The 21,521-nt window shown below is 42.3% G+C and overlaps 1 protein-coding gene across 3 annotated transcripts in view; it reads right to left on the reverse strand.

The window, feature by feature from the left end:
• Positions 1–21,521, reverse strand: part of PHACTR2 (phosphatase and actin regulator 2) — a 327,486-nt gene that overhangs the window by 62,788 nt on the left and 243,177 nt on the right. For 2 of the 3 annotated variants that reach the window (XM_082249936.1, XM_082249935.1), the window contains exons 3-6: positions 18,783–18,863; positions 14,961–15,110; positions 5,031–5,228; positions 1,834–2,031 (exon numbers count right to left, since the gene is read on the reverse strand). In XM_082249936.1, the coding sequence (XP_082106062.1) occupies positions 1,834–2,031; positions 5,031–5,228; positions 14,961–15,110; positions 18,783–18,863 (627 nt within the window). The remainder of the gene's footprint in view (positions 1–1,833; positions 2,032–5,030; positions 5,229–14,960; positions 15,111–18,782; positions 18,864–21,521) is intronic. The other variant, XM_082249937.1, reaches the window with a different exon arrangement.

The raw sequence follows: 21,521 nt of genomic DNA on the forward strand, positions 1-21,521 counted from the left end.
GCGCACCGCCGGAGGCTCGCTCCCGCTGTTTTCATTCACAGCGGGAGTCGGGCCAGGGGAGGAGCAGCGGCGATTGCCGCTGCTCTGCCCCGATCGCTGGGGATCTAGTGTGGAGATCCGCCCGCCTGTGTAAACACAAGCGGGCGGATCTCCATAGTGACAGGGAGTGACAGATCGGACTGTTCAGCATAGCTGGACATCCGATCTGTCCATGACTCACTCAGTCACCTCCCCCCCTACACGTCAGTAAGCACCAGGCATACATTAACCCCTCCCTCTCCAATAAAATTAACCCCTTCCCTGCCAGTGTCATTTTTACAGTAACAGTGCATATATATAGCACTGATTACTGCAGTAATGTCACTGGTACCCCCAAAAGTATCAAAAATGTCAGTCAAGGGTCCGATCTGTCCGCCACAATGTCGCATTCCCACAAAAAAAAAAAAAATCGCAGATCGCCGCCATTACGCGTTAAAAAAAAAAAAACACCAAAAATGACAGAAATCTTTCCCTTTGTTAGTAAACGCAATAACTTTTGCGCAAACCAATCAAAATACGCTTATTGCGATTTTTTTTACCAAACATAGGTAGCAGAAAACAAATTGGCCAAAATTTTTTTAAAAAAATTGGTTTTTACATCTTTTTTGGGGGGAATTTCATATAAAAAAATGTTAAAAATATTGTTATTTTTTCAAAATAAATGCTCTTTTTTTGTTTATAGCGCAAAAAGTAAAAATCGCACAGGTGATCAAATACCACCAAAAGAAAGCTCTGTTTGTGGGAAAAAAAGGACGTAAATTTCGTTTGGGTACGGCGTCGCACGACCGCGCAATTGTCAGTTGAAGTCGCACAGCGCCGAATCGCAAAAAGTGGCCTGGACGGAAGACAGCAAAATCCTCCGGTGGTAAAGTGGTTAATGGCCCCTAAGAGCTTGGTAATAGTTTATCTTCACTACCTGAGAGGAATAATAGCAAGCACAAATTTTAGATTTAAAACCCATTAAAGGAGTTGTTAAGGCAGAAGGTTTTTTTATCTCACTGCATTCTATGCAGTAAGATAAAAAGCCTACTGTGTGCAGCAGCCCCCTCTCAGCCCCCCAAAACACTTATCTGAGGTCCCTCTCTGTCCAGCGAGATCCATGAGTGTTTCAGCCGACTGAGATTCTCCTTCCTGATTGGCTGAGACACAGCAGTGGCACCATTGGCTCCCGCTGCTGTCAAAGTCAGCTAGCCAATCGGGAGAAAGTGAATGAGGCCGGGTAGTGGCTCCGTGTCTAAATGGACACAGGGAGCTTGACTCAGCTCGGGTGCCCCCATAGCAATCTGCTTGCTGTGGGGGCACGGAGCAGGAGGGAGGGCCTAGGCTCACAGAAGAGGGACCTGAAAAGAGGAGGATCGGGGCTGCTCTGTGCAAATCCACTGCAACGGAGCAGGTAAGTATAACATGTTTATTATTTTTATAGAAAAAAAACAAAAATGAGATTTTACAATCATTTTAATATCAATGAGTTTTGGAGGGTGATACGGTGTTTAAGTTCCATGTTCTCCAGGATTTCAGCCACCACATTTTAGGGAGTTTGGGCCATACTCCCATTAAAATATTACTTTTTTTGCTCTAAATGTAACATGAACATTGTTGTACACAAAATTGCATGCTTTGTTCATAACCAAAGTGAAACATAACTGCATTTAGGAAGTTCACAAGAGGAAAGCAAATACAAATCTCTTAAAAGGCAACCTTAGCAGTTATACTGAAAACCATTACTTTAAGGGTGCACCCTGTTGTCTTTGAAATCATCTTTATTCAATTTAGTGTAATTGGTTATATACTTACTATTCTCCTGTGTGCCTGATCGACTTGTTGTTTTAAGTGCTGGAGCAGATAGCTGTTTGGAAATGCTTTTGGCGGGTTTTTTGCTGGAAGGCTCATCTTTTCTATGGCTTGGCCCAGCAGAAGCAGCAGAAATTTTTGAAGTTGTGAAAGCTTTTTTTGTTTTTGACTCAGGCACTCCTATAGTCTTCTCAGTTGACTCTACCAAAAAAAAAAAAAAAACATTACATTTAACATAAATTCACCTCTATAAAAAGATTTTCCATTTTACATGGAAAGTTGACAGAACACAGAGGTTGATTTACTAAAGGCAAATAGACTGATCACTTTACAAGGAAAGTTGCACGTTGCAAGGGAGTTATACCCAGAGCTTAGCGAATAAGGTGAAGCTCTGCTAACTACCATTATTCAGTCAAGTGCAGGCAAAAATGCTCTGTTTTTAATTTCCCTTGTTTGCAATTGGGAATTTTTTGCAACGTGAAATTGCAACACATTCAAGCTCTGGGGAAAATTCCCTTACATACTGCAACTTTCATTGCAAAGCAAACAGCCTATTTGCCATTAGTAAACCACTTAGGAGGTCCTTCCACCACACTTCTCTACCAAGCAATGGTAGTTCTGCCATCCAGATTACATTCTGAGTTTGCTGACTGAATCTATCTACTCAGACATAGCATCCAATCACACATTAAAAATATAAGTCATTATATAATTTTTAGGAAACTTATTGTGTGGATGGAAAGACCTCACTTGGCGCCACCCAGAAGGATGTCACAAGGGGGGTCTACTTTTCAATGAAAGGTAAAATAGGATATTTGACTTGCAAATCCTTTTCTAGGTGAATATGTCCCACAAGTGACATATTCAGGTACAAGTTGACTTTAGGAGATTGGACACTGGCAAAAAAAGGAGCTGTTTAGACAACCCAGTATAACACCTACCACTCCCAACAAGCCTCAGTTTTGTAGCAAGCAATAGTAGAAGTGGATCATTAAAAAAAAAAAAAAAAAAAGAAGGAAAGGACCCATGTCCCTTTATGTACTCCAAGAAAAGGATTTTACAAGTCAAAAATCCTATCCTCTTAAATTGTACATTATGGGACACAGAAGTAGTATTTAGGTACATAAGGATATACAAAAGCAGTCCAAAAGACGGGTGGGAAACACAGCAAATAAAGGCTTACATGCTCACAAAAACCAACAGGTCAACAAAGGGGGCTCAACAGTTATAGAGTCGCCTGAAGAGCTTTACCACCAAAGTCGGCATCATTTGAGGCATAAATTTCCACCTTGTAAAACAAAAAGTGTAAACCAAAGACCAAATTGTAGCCTTGAAAAACTGAGAATAGATGCCTGATGCTGAAAAGCCCAAGAAGCACTAATCAATCTCGTGGAGTGCACTTGACATGGAAAGTTGGAACCTTGCCCTTGAGGTCATAAACTTGAATGATGAACTGTCAAATCCACCTTCCAATAGTTGAACAAGAAACAGGCTGTCCCTTATGGGGACTTTCAGCATCAACAAACAGGAAGTCATGTGGTCTAAGAGAAACTTACTAAAAGACTTCAACAGTTCACACCACGTCCAGAAAATGGATGGAAAACATCTTTGGATGCTTTTGGAGTAGGACTGATAGACGGTAAAACAATGTCCTTCTTTAATATCTAAATGTACTAAATAAAGTAACCAAAGGCAAAGCTTTGTAGTTTTTGACAGAGTGGATAGATTAGGACACCTATCAAGTTTTTATTGTGGTTTGTGTTCCCATTAGAAAGATTAACACTCTCTATTTGTCTGTTTACCATTATCTCAGAGTGAAAGAAAATCCCAAATTTTGGGTTATCGCCAGAACAGGAATAGAGGGGAAATCTTCCAATGAGAACACTGGTTCTGGTGACAACTAGGTATTTCCCTCACTTTGGAGGGATTTCTTCTTACTTCCTGTTGTGGCTATGGAACAGAAAGTCAAAGGAAATGTCCCCAATAGGACACATATGGCAAGAAAAAAAAAAAAAAAATATGACAGGGGGTTTTGCCCTCTCTTACTTTACTCAAAATAAAAGAAAAAAAAATGAATTCTACTTTAAAACTACCAGGAAGAAATAACACTGGGAATAAAAAAGGCCCTGGCATAAAAAACAACTCTGTCCTTGTGAAGCAGAAAAAAATGGTTCTTTAGTTTCATCCCACAGAAAAAGTGGTGACAAGAAAGGTAACCTTGAGATTAAGGCAAGACAAAAGACTATCCCAAAGAGGTTCAAAGGGCTGTTTCTGAGGAAGTGGCAGAACAAGGTTGAGATTCCACAGAGTCACTGGAGAACATACAGGAGGAACAATGTGAGCAACACCCTCTATGAAGGCCTACACTAAGGATGAAGAGCCAATAGGTCTCTGAAGTAAAAATGCTAAGGCCTTCAAGAACACAGGGAATACCGAATCCAATAGGCCGATGTCTCTCAAGGACTGGACTTAAACGGTCAGTGACAGAAATGCAGGCTGGTAAACTGACCCTTGGGACAGAAGATCCAGTAGGACCCACAGAAAGCCCTCCATCTCAGTAGGTAAGGAAGGCGTTTTAAAGAAGGAAAGGTGTAGATAAAGTTGAATTGATCCAACAGGGTCTCCAGAGCATCCACTGCGAAGGTTAAAGGATTTCTGGATCTGGAAAACCTAGTTTGCTTCTTGCAGAAGAGAGAGGATGGCCATTCCTCTAGCACAGTGGTCCTCAACCCTGGTCCTCAGGGCCCACCAACAGGCCAGGTTTGCAAGATAACTGAAATTCATCCCAGGTGATATAATTTGCTGCTCAGTGATTGCAGTACTCTAGTCTGCATCTCCCCAAGGTAATACTTAAAATCTGGCCTGTTAGTGGGCCCTGAGGACCGGAGTTGAGGACCACTGCTCTAGCACACTAGCAAAAAACTGAGGTACGCTGGTAGTGGGAGGGGTTAGACTGGGTTGTTTTTTCCTATGCCTCTTGTATGCCAGTATGCAGTCTCCTAAAGGCAGCATAACCCTTTGTACCTAAATACTTCCTCTGTCTCCTATATTGAACAATTAAGAAAAACACGTTAATAGCAGGACTGATGCAATCCATATCACAGAATATTTAAAAGACACTATAAGGGATTATCGGAAGACATGCTTGGGGATGCACAGCACAAACATGCAATGAAGCCATCAAGCATGGCCGCACTTACCAGTGCTGCGTGCTGCCCGATTAGTTGGCTTGGGAAGGGTGGCTGGTGGCTGCTTACTAGAACTAACCGAAAGCTGTTTTGTAGCTGCTTCATTTTTCTTATAACTGCCAGCTACATTTTTGGAAGCAAGATTTTTTTGAGGGGGTTTAAGTGAAGGTGGAGCTGAAGGTGGAAGTTCTGGGCAGACCCGAACCCTTTCTACGAAGAGAAATTGACAGAGAGGCCTGCTCACACATTTCATATGAGTTGCTTATGCAGAACAAGATATTTTGACACAAAGAGCATGTTAGAGGTTTAATAATCACACCGTGTGCAGATTAGAAGACAAATACACAGAATTACTCAGCATTGAAAAACTTAAAAGCAAGTAGCATAATTTTGTTTTACAACAAATAATGTTAGAATGTCAGCTGGCTTAGTAAAGTGTGGCTTTCGATCATACTTTTATATTGTAACATTGTGTGACTAACAGACATTCAGACTAAACCCAACTGTTCTCTGGAAGAAAGCACACCATCAACCCAGTTTTACAGATAAGTATAAATGATGTACGTACAAATGTGTATAAAAAGGACGACATATAAACAGGCAGTTTGTTGGAAGGTTTGTGATTATTAATAAAAATCTAGTAAAGATGTATAAGGTGACATTTCAGGTCACCTAGCACATTTAAAATTATTATTACACAGACTAAATATACTGTACCCTGTGAGAAAGAAACTTTGGCTTTAAATTATTGAAACCCTACAGCTGGAGTTTTTTCACGTGCAGTTTACACTGAAGATAACATATGCTTGTGCAATTTAATTGTAAACAGAAGTTTGATTGTGAAACATATACCACTTTTCCGTTTACATTCCTTTCTTTCTAGTCTGTTAAGGGCCACAGGAAGCCATTTACCGTATGTTATATTGCCCTCCACAGAGGGTTGGGGGCAAATAAAAATGTGTAGGCCAGCTCAGAACAACCCCTCCTACTACCAGCATGCCTCCGTTTTTTTGCATTTTTTTTTAATCAGGATTCTTGCTACTTTTCTGCTTGAGCTGGTCTACAATAACAGCTATCTGGATTGACCTTTCTTCAGCTGAGCTTGGGAGTGCCGAGCCTGGGCCCTACTGGACTGGACATTGCAGGGATAGCCCATAAGTGACCTTCAATCACTGGTTTCTGCGCTAGGCAATTTCCAGACCCTGTTTTGGTAGGAAGTTCGCCTTGGAGTGGTTTTTAGATCCAGAGCCATTGGCATAGCCTCTATGCTTGCACCAGCTTTGAAGACCCACTCTGAGTGGGCAGAGCACTGGGAGTTACCACGTTGATTGCATCACTCGTTGTTTGCATCACTCTGTGTTTTTGAATATTCCGCTTTCTGACATTTTTACCACAACACAGTTCATCTGCAAGGTTAAGTATCACATGTCCCTCCTTCCTGCTACTTAGCATTCAGGAAGCATCTCCCCACGGCTGCTCCTTCTTTCAAACAGCCATGGTAAACTCCGATATGTGGACTGTTTCTGCTGCCCAACTACCTCCAGGTTGGGGTTTTTTTGAGCACCCGATGCCTTGCCTTGTGCTCTGAGCTATATTGCTTCCCCAACACACATTTGCAACATTTTGGCTTATAGATCCAGACCAAGTGGCTGGAGGATCATCTGACCAAGATTCAATCTGACAAGGCCACAATAGTCACATACATCAACCACCAGAGATAAAACAAAGGTCATGCAGTAGCAAGGAAGGTGGAACAGATCCTGTCCTGTAAAGAACTTCTAGAATGTTTCAGCTTTGCTCTCCATTTACATCAAGGGTGTGGACAATTGACAAGCTAGGGGGTGTGGTCTACACCCAGAGGTGTTCCAGGTGGGGGACAACGACCTCAGGGACCAAGACATCTCTGAATTAGTTATCACCACAATGGTAAAAGCTAGGACATCTTTTTGCAAATCTATCACCGTACACTGAAGGTATACTTTGTTTGGTAACCGTTTTCCTTTCAGAAAATTCCCCATGGGATGAATCTTCTCCTTATTACCGCTGGGTTTGGCCCAGCATTTGGCCCTGTGCACTATTAAGCGTCAAGCAGATCCCAACCACCCCCAGCAATGAGCGGAAAAGAGGTTGCCCAATAACCAGGGATCTATGGTTATCTTCATCCTGATTGCCATGGTAGAATATTCTAGCGCTGCTAACCCGACCCACGAGATTGGAGGGCAATAAGTGGGGGTGAGTTACTTGGCTGAGGGGAGTGGAGCACAGAGGTGGTGGATCTTCTGGGCGTTTCCTCATTCAGTAGGCACTGGAATCTCACTGGATCATCCAATTATCACTATTCTTTTGGATTTTTTTGGACTTTGAAGTGGTTCCTATATTTTCTGTTGAGTTGCTCACAGTTACATTGGACTTCTTTACTTACCACAATTCCCTATATGATATTTGTTGGATTGCATATGCACTATATTATTTATTAATACATATATTATGATGTTTTGGCCAATTTGATCTGTGCGCGGCTAGTGTTTCATTTTTCACTATTATTAAAAATTTCCTTCGGATGTTTAGGCTGGGACACAGGGAAGGCAACACAATGTCTTCAGTCAAATGAAAGTCAGAGACCACCTTAGGAAGCAATGATGGACAGGGGCGAAGCACAACCTTATCCTTGTGAATCACAACAAGGTGAACGAGAGGATAACGCCACCAAAAAAGGATCCCAGGGAGGGAGCTGTGTCCGTCAATGAACAAAAGGGAAATAAATGTATAGTACAACTAATATACCTAAAGAGCCTTTGTCACTTTCCCAAAAAAATAGGAATAACCGCTCCCAGTAGACTGTGAATACTTACCTTTCCAGTGGGCACTGGGCAGTGAGTTCAAACACCTAAACAGCTAACGTGTCTTAGAAAATCTTCAGCATTCAGCATTTCCGAGTATGGGAAAGTGGCTTCTCCTGCTGGCACCTATGTCTCTCTACAGGACATAGCGAGTAACATCAACTCCTGCAGGTGTGGAATTCTGAAGCGGCCAAGATTCCAACTGTGTATGGCCAGCTTTACAAAGCGGTTCAGATTTTTATTATCATCCTTGGCCCCTTTATTTGGCTATTATCTGGAAAAGGTGAACTTTGCTACAGAATCTGGTCATGTTACTTGTTTTTCCTGTGTTCTTGTTCTAGCATCAGTTTAGTATCCACAGATTGCTGGATACATAAAACTTACATGCATTTTTTGACCTTTGGAAAGCTAGGCTTCAGAGCTCTACTAAAGAGGCCAATTTTCTAAAGAAGTTGAGAATGTTCACACAATAAATGGTGTTAATATTCAAGTCCATTATCCTAGCATGTGTAGATAAAAAAAAAAAAACAAAGTTAACCGGGATCTGCTTTTTATACAGAAATGACTGAAGTGAATATTCACACATTTTTTTTTGCATGAACATTCTCAACTTCTTCTAGTAAATTAGCCTCATGCTGCCAGGCAATTTGCTAATGTGCTAGAGAGCACAGCCACTACACACGTGGAAATAAAGTGTCCAAACTGTTGTTTTTTGAACACAAGAAACATGCATTTGCCAGAGGGTGTACACATAAAAGCGTCTTTCAAACAGTAGTGAATGTTGCCAGGTAGTAGAGCTGCACGATTAATCGTTAAAAAAAAAAAACAAAAAAAACGCAATCTTGATTCAACCCCCTCATGATCGTTTTGTGCTTACAGCTGAAAAAAAAAAAAAAGGCAGCCAGCAAAGTTTATCACAACATTGCTCAGCGCTGAGAGATAAAAAGAGACATTGTATCATTGAGTTCTTTTAGATCAAAGGGATGAATTTCTTCTGTAAATGAGGTCAGTTTAACCACTTGAAGAGTGGGCCTTTTTCTGACATTTGTTGCTTACAAGGTAAAATCAGTATTTTGTGCTAGAAAAGGACTTCAACCCCAAAACATTATATATATTTTTTTAGCAGAAGCCCTAGAGAATAAAATGGCGGTCATTGCAATATCTTATGACACAGTGCAGCGGTCTTTCAAACGCAATTTTTTGGGAAAAAAACACACTTCAATGAATTAAAAAAAAAAAACAGTAAAGTTAGCACAATTTTTTTGTATAATGTGAAAGATGAGGTTACGTCGAGAATCGTGATAGAATCTTTATTCTAAGCAAAAAAATTGTTTTTCATTTTATCCAGAATCGTGCAACCAGGTAGACAAAATGATTATGATTGCTATTCAAACCAACAGAACATTATGCAAGTAAATGCATTCAAGCACTTTGCCAAAAACAAGTACATACTGTACCTATAAAGTATAAAACTTCTGGTATCTTCATCTACATCATATAAAAGTCGCCAAACAAACACTATAAAAATGAATTGCACAGTTCTCACGTGCAGTGGCCATTGAGAACAGATTAAAGAGTATGGGAGACAGCAAGAACATACCCACTACATTTGTATAGTATTTGTTTTTGTTGTTTTTTTATTAAATTGAGTAATGTATTGGAAGTTGTGTGCAAGACAACTTCATTTTCAATGAAGTTGTCGTTTATAGCATCTCATAGCTTTCCCCTTCAGTGTAACTAGCAGTGTAACATACTTGCCTTCAGCCCAGCTCTGGAGCTCATCACTGTGTGGCTTTGCTCAATTGAACATAGATTTTTATTGCAAATAATGCTAGCTGGGTTGTGTGTACACTGTGTATACGCGCTACTTGCCACATTCATTCCCCATGTGGATGAGGCCACACTAGGCAGAAAAAAAAATTTACCATGCCTACAGGGCAGTCCCAGGGGGTATGCTCCCACTTCCTGCCATTTGACTTCAGTTTTGTAACAAGCAGTGTCAGAACAACATAAAACCCAACTCAATAGAGGGGTGGGTGCTGTGTCCTTAATGAACATCAGAGAAAAGAATTAGACAAAAATCCAGTTTACTTTTTCTTTCATTGACAGACACAGCTCCATATCTTCTTGACAGATGGGATGTCCCAAAGCAGCGTCAATATGAGGGTTGGGAATAACGCAGCAAGAAAAAAAACACAATTCCCAAAGGCTAAACATGGCCAACCAGGCGAAACAAGAGCTCAACCAGGAACAACTGGAGCTCACCTGACAAAAATACCAAATATACCCTCAAAGAGGACTAAACCTCTCCAACAGCGGCCTGAAAAACCTTGCAGAAAAAAAAAAGCATATGCAGATGCCAACACATCCACCTTAAAAAATGTTGTGAAAGTGTGCACAGACGACCATGTGGCCGCCTTGCATACCTGCATCACTGACGCCTGATGATGGAAGGCCAAGAAGACAATAAGTAGAATGCGCCTTAACAGGGAAAGGCAACACAATGTCTTAATTTAAATGGAAACCAGAGCCGACATTAGGAAGGAACGACTTGATGGGTGCGAAGCACCATCTTGTCTCTGAACCACCAGGTAAGACAGGACAACGCAGGCAGATCCGACACCCTGCATGCAGAAGTAATAGCCACCAAGAAAGCTATCTTCTGTGTCAAAGTGAGCAGATGAATCTCACAAATATTTTCAAAGGGCGGTTTCTGAAGAACCGAAAGCACCAAATTGAGGTCTCACAGAGGCAACGGAGGCCTCCCGGGGGAGCCAGGTGGCGGACCCCCTGAACAAAGGTTTGAAGCAAGGAATTTGTGGCCAATGGGCATTGAAATATAGCAGACAAGGTGGACTGGGACCCCACAGGCCCTGCAGCCTCAGAGAGAGAGTCAGGTGATGACACGTGCTCCAGGGACTCAATCGGTTAATCTGGAACCGCCAGCAAAAAAGTGTTAAAATGACTGGAAAAAAAAAAAACAACCCACCGCTGCACCGGCAGTACTACAAGTCCCAGTACACCAAAATTGCTATAGCAACAAAATAGAGCCAAAATAATCCCTGCAGGGACTCACCACCACCTTCACAGATGCGGATGCAGAGTGTCAGGCTGCACGCCGTGCTGTGATCAGAGAGCAAGAGGAAATTCATAGAACTGCCACTAGAGGCCCACCGGCAAATCACCTCTCCATAGTCTCCAGTGAATTGGCTTGCACCACCGTCTGCCTGATCCATCTAGAAATGGTCGCAGCAGACGCAGCCATACCCATATGAGGTCCGTCAAAAAGAACAAAAGGAGCATCCGATTCTTTAAAGGACTCTGTAAATAGACCTTGATCGCCCGAACCACAGCCAAAGAAAGTGAAGCATGCTCTTCTGTCAGATGCTGAGGTTTAGGACAAAGTGAAGGCAATACAATGTCTTCATTCAGATGAAAATCAGAAACCACCTTAGGAAGGAACAACTGATTAGGTCCAATTGTACAATGTACAATTTCCACGTACGATGATAGATCTTCCCAAAAAGACTTCCTGGCCTTCAATAGCATAGGAATCAGAGTCAGAAAGACCTCTATTCCTCAATACCTGGCTCTAAACAGCCATGCTGTTAAAGCCAGTGATTGTAAATCAGGATGAAAGATTAGGCATTGAGACAGCAGATCAGTCTCCAAGGAGCATCGGCGACTAACCTTACCAGATCTGCGTACCAGAATTCCTTCTCCCCTATCCTGCATAAAAGTCTTGGCAGGAGATTCAATGTATGGAAGGCATAACTCAGTCAGGACTGACCCCAAAGTGCCACAAGTGCATCTTTGGCATCGGTCAGAGGATCCCGAGACCTGGCTACGAACCTCTGAACAGTCTAGGTGAGGCAAGAAGCAAACAAATTGACCTCGAGTGGCCCCCACCGGACACACAGGAGATTAAAAAGCCTCCAGGTGAGGAAACCATTCCTGGGCCGCCAATACACACTTGGTGCCCCCTTGGTGTTCACAATAAGCCACAGCCATGGCATAGGCCGATTGAATTCCGACAGGACAATCTTGCAGATGAGTTGCCCAGTGGCTTATACCAAACCGTATTGCCCTGAGCCTCTGCAATTTCGAAGAAAAGACAGACAGACTGCCAACAGCAACCGGATAGTGCCCTGTAATTTTTGCAGCTTGTCCGGGGGAGGGAAGACCCTCACCAAACCGCAATCCCCTACAAAGAGTACTTGAGAGGAACCCGACTCCGGAAAGAATTGAAGAGTCCCCCCACCCCAGAAATGGTGAGGGCGCCACATCACGCAGAAGATTCATCTGCAGATCCGGCCTGGTCTATCTCCGATTTACCTGACCAGGTCTTCTCGGAACCCCCAGAAGACCTGAACCACAGTACTGTTGCTTGCGACCCAGAGGTACAAACTGGCCACCTATCAGCAGCAAAAGAAAACCCCCATCTAACACGTGATGCCTTGCCTTTAGAGGATTGAGGAAGAAGAGTACTCTTACCCCCAGTGAGGCCTTTGATCAACTTATCCAGAGAGAATCCAAACAGCCTCTCCCCAGTGAAAGGAAGATCAGTCTAGGCCTTTTTGGAAGCCTAGTGAGCAGACCAGTGAACGTATCACACAAACACCAGGGCTTGAGCCAACTGGTTCATCAGTTCTGGCACCGCAGGGGGGTGCCATTCAGCTTCCAAGTTACTTTTAAGTAACTTCACCCAGTAAGTAGCAATCTGCGCTACCAGAACGTTCACAAAGGTAGACTTCAATATGCAAACTGATACCACGTGTAAATGCCGGGACGAGGATTCCACCCGTCTATCCACGGGATCCGCAAAAGTTGGAGACTCTTCCACCGGTACCAGAGTCGCTTTATTCAACCTGGCCACCAGAAAATCCACTTTTGGAGGTACAGTCCACCTAGCGGACACTGCCTCCGCAAAGGGGTAATGGCATGCAAAACGCTTAGGCACCACCATGTGCTTAATGCGTCACCATTGTTCATCCACAATAGTGTGAAAAAATTCTGGACAAGGGAACACCTTGCTCGACTTATGGGATTTGCAGGAGCCAAAACACACCTGCGTACCCGGCGCTGTGGGTTCATCAGCCATTTTTAAAGTTTCCCACACGGAAACCATCAGGGCTTCCACCAATGCGGGATCCCGCGTGGCGGCTGATGAGGACAAGTCATCTTCACTGTCAGAATGCAAAGACACCGACCCCTAAAGGTGGTCTGCATCAGCAGCGACCATATCTACCTCAGAGCCTGAGGACCCTGACGATGGAGGTGAGGGTGGAGGAGGTTTGCAGTTGGCAACACCAGAACAGAAAATTCCACTTTTGACATCAGGCCTTGCAAAAAAAAATTCTATTTCTGGCTGCAACTGTGAACTGGAGGGTCCCACAGTCCTTACCAGGAGGTCTGCAGGTGAAACTTTATCCTGGGACTCCATTTTGCAAAAAAATATTTTTGTGTATGTCCCTTTAAGACCGCAAAAAAACACGCTCCCGCCGCTAATACTGCGGACCCCCAACCCTGATTAGTAGATTATATATAGTATAATAGAGTAGGAGGGAGAAAAAACCTACAGGGAGCCCCCAGAAAACTTTACCAGAGCTCAGAGAAAAATGTCCAGTCTGATCAGTGTAGGAAACAAAATTAACACTGAGCTGCACAGGAAGAGGAAGAAGCTCTGCCTCTATCATGAAAAAAAGCCTGCTGCATGTCTGTCCAGCCCACGGACCTCAAGAAAATGGCCGCAATACATTCTCAATAAGGAAATACATAAAATGGCTGCCCATACAAATGTATGGGAACACAGAGATCATGAACCACAGCAAAATGGCGGCCCCCACGGTGCACCATGCGGTCTCCGGGATCCCCCACGGAGGGTTTCAGAATAGAAGACCTCAAAAGGGTTCCCTAATCAGGGATACACTCAGGAAATCCACCCCCCTCAAATAAGCGCCGAAGCGGCAGCGTTTTTACCCCCCCCCCTCCCAAGATAAAAACCTGCTTGGGAAGGGAAAATGCCAAGGGGTATATCCTAAAGGGTGCCAGGGAATCTAGGGAGCCCCTAAGGTCAGACCATTCCAGGGAGGGGCCCACGCTTGCCCCGCGACTCCCGGGGTTTTGGGGGGACATATTGCTCATCATACCACGGTACAAGGTGGGCGCCACTCTGAAACAGATCACCTCCCACCTATGATGGGGGTGCTATTAGCCAAGGGGAAGCTGCGACTTAGGGCGTTCCAGGTCGTTTGCGTCCCGGCGAGACGATCCACTCGCAGACTCATCCCTATCCAACGGGGCACTGTCGTGGTGAGGCCTAGTTCTGGACTATAACCTGCTCACGCTCGATGGCCAGGCTGGGAGACCTTAAGGATCTAGATTATCCAGTGCGAATACCAGCTGGCTGTTGCTTTTAATTCCTCTGGATCTTGGTCCTCAGGAACTAACCAGTTAAAAAAATAAACTATCACAAACTTTCCCTGTTACAGCTAAGACCGAAGTCCCAGCAGGGAGCTAGTTTCTATCCTTGACACTAGGCAAAAAACAAAACAGATTGAGAATAGCAGAGCCTGAGGGGTTATGCCTGCTTTTTTTTCCCGCCTAGTGTCTATCCCTAGAAGGAGGAGCATAACCCTATGAGTCAATGAAAAGGAAGAGCTGCGTCTGTCGATGAATGATAGAGAAAAATGGTTTTTAATTTTTTTTTTTTTTATGTGCTTCACACTTACGTGCTTTACACTGCAATGTTGTGTACATGTGTTGCGTTAAAATTCTACCTGTATTTTAATGCAACACACATGAATACATGTAAATGTAAAGCAATGCAACTGAAAGTAAAGATATCAAAAATAAAATGTTAGTTTTTATTTGCCATATGGTGTGAAAGGACTCAATTTTTTTTAGCCAAGAGGTTTCCAGGTTTTAATGACAAAGCCTAATTGAACAAGCTGAAGTTAGAAGAGGATTGGTTACTATGTAGAGCTGCACCAGATTTTGCCCTCTCTCCTCTTAGTAAATGAACCCCCTATTGTTTAATGCTGCTAAAAAAAAAAAAAACAGTTTTGGAGCAATGGGAAATAGCGCACACACTAATTCTCACCTTTCTTGTCTTCAGCTTTTTCTTCTGAAACAGATGTTTTTGAGGCTATTGCTCCATTTCCTGCTGTAGACTTCTGTTCTTTTGGTGGCTCCTCACTGATTGGCACTGTATGACCATTTGATGTTCCCATATCGATTGGTACTTCACCGTCTACAGGAAAAGGACTGAAGGTTATTATATTCCCACAAATACATACCAGCCTTAAAAAGTAGTCTGCACAAAACTCTATATGAAGCCATTTATCATTTATTATATACAGTATACTAGAAATGTAACTCCTAAGTGCTCAAAGTGCAGAGTTTTGCTCAAGGATAAGGATATTTATTTTTTAGCCAAGTGAATGAGATTTTTGAATCTCATAGCACTCAGATGAAAATAGGGATCTTAAGGCATTATTCACAAGGGTGCTGAAAGCCATAGTCTGTGAATAGGCCATGCTGTATGCAGGACGCAGGGTCCTGAGCGAGAGGGAGAGGAATGCTGGGGACCAATTGGGAGTTGAGGAGAGCAGAGGACACAGACAAAGAGGCAGCTAGGCAATGGGAGGCAGAGGTAACACCTGAAATTCCAACCTTAGTCTAGGGGTCCTCACAGGCACATGCAGCATTCAGCCAGACTGGCAAAGGAAAAAATACACACTGTTTCCCCCAACCCAGATAGATATAAACAGGGCCAGGTTGCTATCCTGTAACCCAGGCAACCCAATGCTTGACATCAGATTGCCCAGGCAACAGGCGCCGCCCCATTCGTGCACGCCCAATTCAGGCATGAGATAGGGGGCACGCTTTTTGTCTTCCAGTGGGGCACGGCACAGGAAAAGAACATGCTGTGTGCACTACACACTGGCCCCCTAAGGGGAGGAAGTCTACTGCCGGTATGGGGAGATTCACACACCAGCCGCAGCAGGGGATCTAGTAGCCTGGTGCCTCATACACAGGAGATGTGGGGTGGCGGGAACAGTGTGCGAGACCACAATCGTTAAAGATAAAGTAGAGGTTTCAGGCTGATTTGGGAGAAGGAAGACCAGAAACTCAATACATTAAAATTAAATAATTTATTAAATGTATTAAAAATATTTATACCATACATGGGGATGTATAATAACACATATAACTCATCCCTCATATGTAAGACATATATTCAATTAAAAACAACAGCACAGAAATATCTCCCTATTATGGGCGCAATACATGCTTCAAGCTGATGTTGGTGCAAGAATTCTTTGATGGTATACGGTTTGTGGGTCCCAATGAGCCAACGCGTTTCGCATCAGGCTTCGTCAGGGCCAAAGAGACTGAGCAATACCGATATTTCTTGCTGAAATTGGCAATTAGATGACAGGTGAAGAGAGTCACAATCTCTACAGTTTGTATAATTAGTGGTGTCCAGTTTATTTATGTAGTTCTCTTAAAAGGATAATGTAGAACCCCAATATCTTAGTGACAATCATTCCATCTTGTCTTTCTTTTTATATAATCAAAGATCTATTTCCTCTTTCTGGTTTGTATAGCCAGGAGAGACAAAATAACCAGGCTCATGTGTTAGAATTTTAGCTCTCCTAGGAACATACTTATCCGACTCACATATGGAGTCCACTTTAGTAAGGAGTAGAGAATATATCTAGCGATGCCAGGTTGTGTACTCATCTGACTAGTCCACTTTCTATATGGAGGCAGGCTTAGGAATGGCCTAGGTTATGTACCATTCTAAATCATAATGCCCATTCATGACTCCATAAAGTAGCCTCAATATTGGTGGTTCTCCGTGTGTGCCTGCCAGTGTGCGAGGTGCTAGATGCCAGCTTGTTACCAATAGCAGGTCACATACTAGATTTCTATTCTCAAACATATAGTTTAAAATGGTCCTCTTACTTTTTGCAGGTATAAATTGCAGCCTAATTTTCTTTGCCCATCTGTGCCTAAATGCCAGGCTATTCTGCTTGGGCAAAGTTTGGACACTTAGTAGTGACCAAGCTTCTCACTCCCTTCAGGCTGCCACATTCCTATTGACCAGTGAGGCAGTTCATCAAAGTGATAAGCCAATAGGTATGTATAGCAAGAGGGATAAAGGCAGGAGAAAGCAGGCAAACTCAAACACAATGCAGCAAGGTTTATGCTAGCAGCATGCCACTAAGTCAGAATACGACCGTTTACCTTTGCCAAAGGTATTGTAGGGACTCACTTAGGAACAGAGTCAAGTTAAGGGCTCTTTCACACGGGCTTTCCGTGTGAAAGGTCCGCTGCGGGACTTTTTTTTTTTTTTTTTCACGGAGCGGATGACATTTCTGTCATCCGCTCCGTAGGTCCGCATATCATCCCATCCGTTTGCGGATGATATGCGGACCTAATGTAAGTCTATGGGGGATTGCGGATGTCAGCGGATGACACCGCTGACATCCGATTTTCCTTCCTTTCCGTTTTTTGAACGGAACAAAAATAGGATTTTTTCAGTTCCAAAAAACGGAAGAGAACTGACAGGAGGAAAATCGGATGTCAGCGGATGGTATTCCGCTGACATCCGCAATACCATAAACTTACATTATGTCCGCAAATCATCCGCAAAAAAATAGGATGATTTGCGGACATACGGAGCGCCCGTGTGAAAGGGCCCTTAGTATCCTTTATTGGTTTGACTGACCAGTTTGACGTTCCAGCAGAGTAAAGCTCACAACACAAATTACATTGTAACTGTACTAAAGTAATCTCCTTTAGATCTACCAACAACTGTATAGATGCAATGCACTTCCTGTTTGTGCTGCTTGAAGATGGCTGACATCAACTTCTGAGGGTGGGTGCGTAAATCATGAATACAGGGCATGACAAGACAACTGGATGTACCCAATAGCTCCTGGATGCCCTTCTCTTCCTTTCCTCAGCCAATTGCTCATACATCAGCATCATCTGCAGGAGGCCAAACATGAGATAAAGCAAAGTAAAGGAATCCATGCGGCTGCCTTTCCTGCTAATGGAGTATGCGCAGGAAGCTATCACTATGACAATCCACACCTCAAATTGTTTATTTCCTGTAATGTCACTTCCCTTTATAAAGAAAAAAAAATAAACTGTGGAGAGGTTTTAAACGCACATCAAACACGTCAAAACCGCACATAGGACGTTTGAAGAGCATTTTTAAAGTGTAATTTACGCTTGTAAATATGCCAGCCTAACGCCCATAATAAAGCACATTAATGCCAGTCTATCGCCTATATTAAAGTGCATCAATGTGAGCATAACGCCCATACAAAAGCACTTTTATGCTATTGGAGTGATTGTTAAGAGTTAGAAATTTTGGCAAGTGTGAACAAGCCCTAACGATACCATACCCCATTGGATAATATGTCCATACATTTGGGTACATTCAATTGGATTCAACAATCACACAATACCAACATAAGTATAATCATTTTATTTTCTACTGATGCAACATTGTATGCAATTTCTCTATACGGATATTTCTTCTGCATCCTCTTAAAGTCGTGAACAAGTATCATGAAATGCAGCCCATACCGCAAAGGCCAAACGATTACTACATTAGGGTTGAAATATACTTATGCTAATGGGGTAGTTAGCTGAAGTAGTGGATTTTTGAATTTATATCAGTTTAGATACCAAATGTATACAAAAAATACTAGATGATCAGATCTTCCAATGGACGTGTCTCGCTGGTTCAAATTGACCAGTATATTTCTAATTTGGAAGTGTCAGGTTCTTCGGATTTATTATTGCCATTCTGAAACTGGTATTAGGATAGAAAGTGAAAACATTCATGAGTAAATTCAGTTTTCAAGTGCTATATATGAATATCCCTGAATTAGTCTCTCACCATGGTCTGGTATTTCTTTGAGAACTCCTCTTCTTATAAGCTCCTCTCGGCTTTGTCTCATGGAAATCTTGCGTTCTAACACTAAAAAACAAAATGGAAAATAAACACTGCTTGATTAAAATAGAGGAAACACTCGCAAGTCGTTACCTTCATCAGTTCTATAGCATAAACAAAAAGCCATTATGCAATTCATCTTTGTTAGCAATAACAAAAGTTAAAGTGACACTAAACTCTAAATTTAGAAAAAAAAATATTTTCAAGCATGTATTCTTAAATCAGCCTCCTCTAAGTCTTCAAATTCCTTTTTTTTCTTTTGCTGCTGTGATCTGGATTCCAGTTGGAATTCATTCTACATGATCCCATTGTATGTAGGAACGTAGCCACCCTTACTTGCTTTGTAGCATGCATATAGCAGTGTACATGGCTGCATCTTATATACACTGCATGTTCCAAACCAATGGAGAAGGGAAAATGAGAGTTTCCAGGCTTGTGGAGGATGATACAAGGAGAAAGAAAAACACAAAGAAACAATTTTATGAAAAATAGATTATGGAGCTATTAAGTAGTGGAGGTGTATGCATTATATTTGGATAATAAGGATATTGTTTAGGGTCACTTTAACCTCCCTGGCAGTAAGATTGTTTCGGATTCTAGGTGCTGAAAGCGGTACCATTATTTTGCATGCAATTCTTAATGACGAGCAGCGCAAACCAACTATTTACATATGATTTTTTTTTTTTTTTTTTTTTTACTGTGCGTTGTTCTTTATAACATCTTGGTCATGATAAAGTTTGAAACATAAAATCATAAATTATAATATAATAACTATAAATAAGTTATGTATGTATGTATGTATGTATGTATGTGTATGTATATATATATATATATATATATATATATATATATATATATATATACACACACACACATACATACTGTACATATATACATATATTTTATACACATACATATATATGTGTGTATACATTTATATATAGATATGAGTATAGGCAAGGAAAGGGCTCTGGGGGGCAAACTAATGTCAATTTATTTTATTTTGTATTGTAATCAGTGGGTTTGTGTGTATAACTTTTTGAATTTGCCACCGGTTCCACCCCCCTGCGAGCGTCACGTCGCAGAAGACGGAAGCCGGGGCACACAGAGCATCGGGCGGAAGATCCAGCTGCCACACACTGCCAGGATACAGCGCTGGATTACGGGGACAAGGTAAGTAACCCCTGTTTCAGGATCCAGCGATGCTCCTGGCGGTACCCCGAGTGTGGCTCGGGGTTACTGCCAATTGCACTGAAATTTAACCCCAAGCCACATTTGGAAATACGACTAAGGAGGTTAAAGTGGTAAAATGCAGTGACCGCTTCAATTGCCCTGGTCCCCTCCCCTTTTACAAATAATCGACCATTATTAGGTGTAAAACACCTATAATAAATAAAAGTTATATTCATACTTTACCAAGTAGATTTTGTGCTCTTATCCTAACAGCCTCTGAAAAACCTGTCTGACAAAACACCCCCAAACAAAAATAAAACCAATAAAACCTTTCGATGCATTCAACACTTCAAACCCTACAGTGCAAAAGCCAAAAAAAACAAAACACATTACCATTACAAATTTATATATAGCGCACATTTATATAATATGGTTTCATTCCAAATAGGTATATAAAAAAAAAAAAAGTGAATAATTTTCATTTCCAATGTGATAAAGTACTAGTGCTTCACACCCTCCACAATGCACCCCAGTGGCTCAAATTAGTCACTGGATTTGTTTGAACACTTACGTATTCCAATATGGTCAAACAGTGTTTCATTACACAGAAATCCCACACTCTCTCTCAGGAAAGTTCACAGAAAGAAACATGCTCACTGCTCCTACTGCTGCCCCTGTGTCCTGTGAATGCAGGGAAAGAGGAGAGAGCTGCCAGAGACAGGCTTATCGCTGGATTGGGTTAGGTCAGTGATGGCGAGCGTCGGCACCCCAGATGTTTTGGAACTACATTTCCCATGATGCTTCACATACACTGCAGAGTGCATGATCATGAGAAATGTAGTTCTCGAACATTTTGGGTGCCAAGGTTAGCCATCACTGGGTTAGGTTAAGTATGGGGGGGGGGGGGGTAAAGGGGGAAAAACAAATATTGAGAGATTTTTTACCTTAAAGCAGGGAATGCATTAAAGAGGAGGTAAACTCTTGAAAAATGTTTTTCTTTTTTCCCCCCTGCAAAGTAAATGCATAATGTGTTCGTATGCATAGCATGCTAGCACATTATGCGACACTTACCTGTAATGAAGCCCATCTTCACCTGTCTTCTTTCGGGTCTGCAAACTCTGGCTGCATTACTGGCCGGAGCCGCGTGACGTCACTCTCGCGCATGCGCGTGGGAGCCGCCAGTCACTGCACGGCACGGGCGGCCATTTCTTCAGAGCGCATGCGCCGATGAGGTCATCGGCTGCATGCACTGTAAATATCTTCTAAAATGGTGCAAGTTTAGGAGATCTTTACAGCACCTACAGGTAAGCCTTAATATAGGCTTACCTATAGGTAAAAGTCATTAAAATGGATTTACAAGCACTTTAAGGTAAAAAAAGAATGTCCCATCTTTGAAACCATAACAGAGTGCAACTCCTAACCATAACCATTAAGTCTCTAAGAGAAATTATTTCACTATCATTCCAAAAGGTAATAAAGCCCATGGCTCTTTTAAAAAGGGCAAAACGCATT

The sequence above is a fragment of the Pelophylax lessonae genome, assembly GCF_965119305.1.
Source record: "Pelophylax lessonae genome assembly, chromosome: 3".
Lineage (NCBI taxonomy): Eukaryota > Metazoa > Chordata > Amphibia > Anura > Ranidae > Pelophylax > Pelophylax lessonae.